The sequence below is a fragment of the Eucalyptus grandis genome, chromosome 1 (genome assembly GCF_016545825.1).
Source record: "Eucalyptus grandis isolate ANBG69807.140 chromosome 1, ASM1654582v1, whole genome shotgun sequence".
Lineage (NCBI taxonomy): Eukaryota > Viridiplantae > Streptophyta > Magnoliopsida > Myrtales > Myrtaceae > Eucalyptus > Eucalyptus grandis.
This window is the reverse complement of record NC_052612.1, coordinates 39,147,459-39,150,088: the sequence shown is the minus strand read 5'-3', so window position 1 is coordinate 39,150,088 and position 2,630 is coordinate 39,147,459. Positions and strand designations below refer to the sequence as shown.

Here is a 2,630-nt window from a genome sequence, read left to right as displayed (position 1 = left end):
CCAGGCTAAACTCAGGACCAAGTTTCTTATGTGGCTTCTGGTGCTATGATAGCGGTCGCTGCTATTTTGGCCTGTTTATTTTCCAATCGACACAAGACATTGAAAACATCGTACCACACGTAGTTTGGTATTTTCATAGTGGATCCGTCAATGACACTGCGGAAATACGACTCACCCAGGAGGGCGATTTAGTTTTACTGGGTGATGATGGAAAAAAAATGTGGTCCACAAATACCCCTGGCAAGTCAGTCGTAGGCTTAAACTTGACTGAAGTTGGTAATCTCGTGCTCTACGACAGAAATGATGCCGTCATTTGGCAGTCTTTCGATCACCCTACAGACACAATTCTTCCTGGACAGGAGCTACGTCCCGGCATGAAGCTAACAGCAACATCAAGGGCGTCGGATGGGACAGCGCCGGTCTACACGTTCACTACTGATGATCAGATAGGCTTTGTCGGATCTGTGAGGGTAGACAATTCTCCCCAAATTTACTATGAAACAAGCGATGTGAGCAAAATGAAGAGCGACAATGGACAAGTTGGAGCACTTTACAAGAATGGAACCTTCGGTGAGTTTGAATTTTCCACAACATCATTGCCTCAGCTTATCCGTTTGGGGCTGGATGGGCATCTGAATCTTTATGTTTATGACGAGCACTCCACTAATTGGATGCCAACGGATCTTCTTAAGAATCGAGTTGATGATTGCACCTATCCATTCGCATGTGGAAGTTATGGCATTTGTTCATCTGCCTCTCATGGCTATGATTGTCTGTGTCCAAACGAGACACAGCAAATTGATGCGAGGGCTTCGTCCTACGGTTGCAATCGCACCTCCCCATTCTCTTGTGATTCACATGATAACACTTTCGCAGAAGTTGAGAAGATCACCTTTTTTGCTTTGTCGTACAATAATATTAGTGCAAACATCTCAAACACAACTGTGGAGAGTTGCAAGGAAGAGTGTTTGAAGAAAGGGTGCTCATGCACAATGGCACTATTTCAAAATCAAGCCAATTTGTTTGGTGGAGACTGCTATTTATTATCAGATTCATTTTCCCTCATAGACGACTCATACGTGGGGTATTCCATCTTAGCATTTATCAAAGTCAACCATAGTTCAAACACACTGATGCCGTCATCAATCTTTCCAAGAAAGAGAAGGGGACGAATAGTGTTAATCCTAGGGACTACTGTTGGAGCAGTTTCTATGGTCTTAGTAAGCATATTTGGGATTTCTATTTTAAGTAAGGTGAGAAGAAATGATGTCGAGGATGATGATCTAGACTTACCAAGGCTTCAGATAACTAGATTCCCCTATGAGGACTTAAAGGCCATGACAGAAGATTTCAACATTAAGCTTGGGGAAGGAGGATTTGGCTCAGTGTTTCTAGGAACTTTACCCAGCGGGGGTAGGATTGCAGCCAAGCGTCTTCATGGTTTTGGTCAAATAAAGAAGTCATTCTTGGCCGAGGCCGAAACCATTGGCACAATACATCATGTTAATCTAGTAAGACTACTCGGATTTTGTGCTGAAAAATCATTTCGGCTTTTAGTCTACGAGTACATGTGCAATGGTTCTCTTGATAAGTGGATCTTCCATAAAGACCAAGAGTTTGACCTCTGTTGGCAAGTGAGGAGAAAGATCATTATCGACATTGCCAAGGGACTAGCCTATCTCCATGAGGAATGCCATCAAAAAATCATTCACTTAGATGTCAAACCCCAAAATATACTGCTGGATGAACATTTCAATGCGAAGCTCGCTGATTTTGGATTGTCGAAGCTAATTGAAAAGGACCAAAGCCAAGTCATGACGACCATGCGAGGAACACCAGGTTACCTTGCTCCAGAGTGGTTAAGCTCTGTAATCACAGAAAAGGTGGATGTGTACAGTTTTGGCATCGTGATGTTAGAAGTCCTATGTGGGAGGAAAAATGTGGATCGTTGTATGCCGAGTGATGAGGTGCATATGTTGACCCTTTTCAAGTGCAAAGCAGAGCAAGAACAGCTACTTGACATGGTTGATCAGTCCAGTGGTGACATGCAACTGCACGGCCAAGAAACTGTCAAGATGATGAAAATCGCAGCATGGTGCTTGCAAGATGATCATAGCAAGAGGCCGCTCATGTCTCAAGTGGTTAAATTCTTGGAGGGCTCAGTTGATATAGAAGATGGCTTGAGATACAGCTTCTCAGTTCCTTCTAATCATGGTGGTGATAGTGTCGATGATGCTACTCAGCTATTGCCGTCAACATTATCGGGTCCTAGATGAACTAGACTAGCTTCGGATCTGAACTCTGATGCTAAGTGGGGTGGCTTCTTTTGGTGTTTCTGCCATATATATTTTTTTGTCTCCTTGTTGTACTTATGATCCAATACTTTTTATAGAAATTATAAGTCGCTTGTCATTTTCTTTAATTAGTTTTAAAGGTCATGGTATGAGTAAAGATTCCAACCATATATCAGTCCGCAATAGACAATGCTCAGTTCCATCACTCTTTGTCGGTGATGATTCTTGTAGGATACCTCTCGTAAATTGCCATACTGTTTGTCGCCGTCATGACTACGGTAGATGATTTTTCTCATTTCCAAACAAAGGATCAGATTGACAAACAAAGCACGTGGT

At 42.7% G+C, this 2,630-nt stretch overlaps 1 protein-coding gene across 1 annotated transcript; it reads left to right on the top strand.

The window, feature by feature from the left end:
- The first annotated feature begins 218 nt into the window (after positions 1-218).
- LOC120286684 (G-type lectin S-receptor-like serine/threonine-protein kinase SD2-5) lies at positions 219-2,302 on the top strand. The gene has a single exon (XM_039299066.1). It carries the CDS (start codon positions 219-221, stop codon positions 2,274-2,276), a length of 2,058 nt encoding a protein of 685 aa, XP_039155000.1. The 3' UTR covers positions 2,277-2,302.
- The last annotated feature ends 328 nt before the right edge of the window (positions 2,303-2,630 follow it).

Excerpts from the sequence above, each read along its gene's own strand:
- LOC120286684 (XM_039299066.1), top strand. The coding sequence starts at position 219 with ATGTGGTCCACAAATACCCCTGGCAAGTCAGTCGTAGGCTTAAACTTG.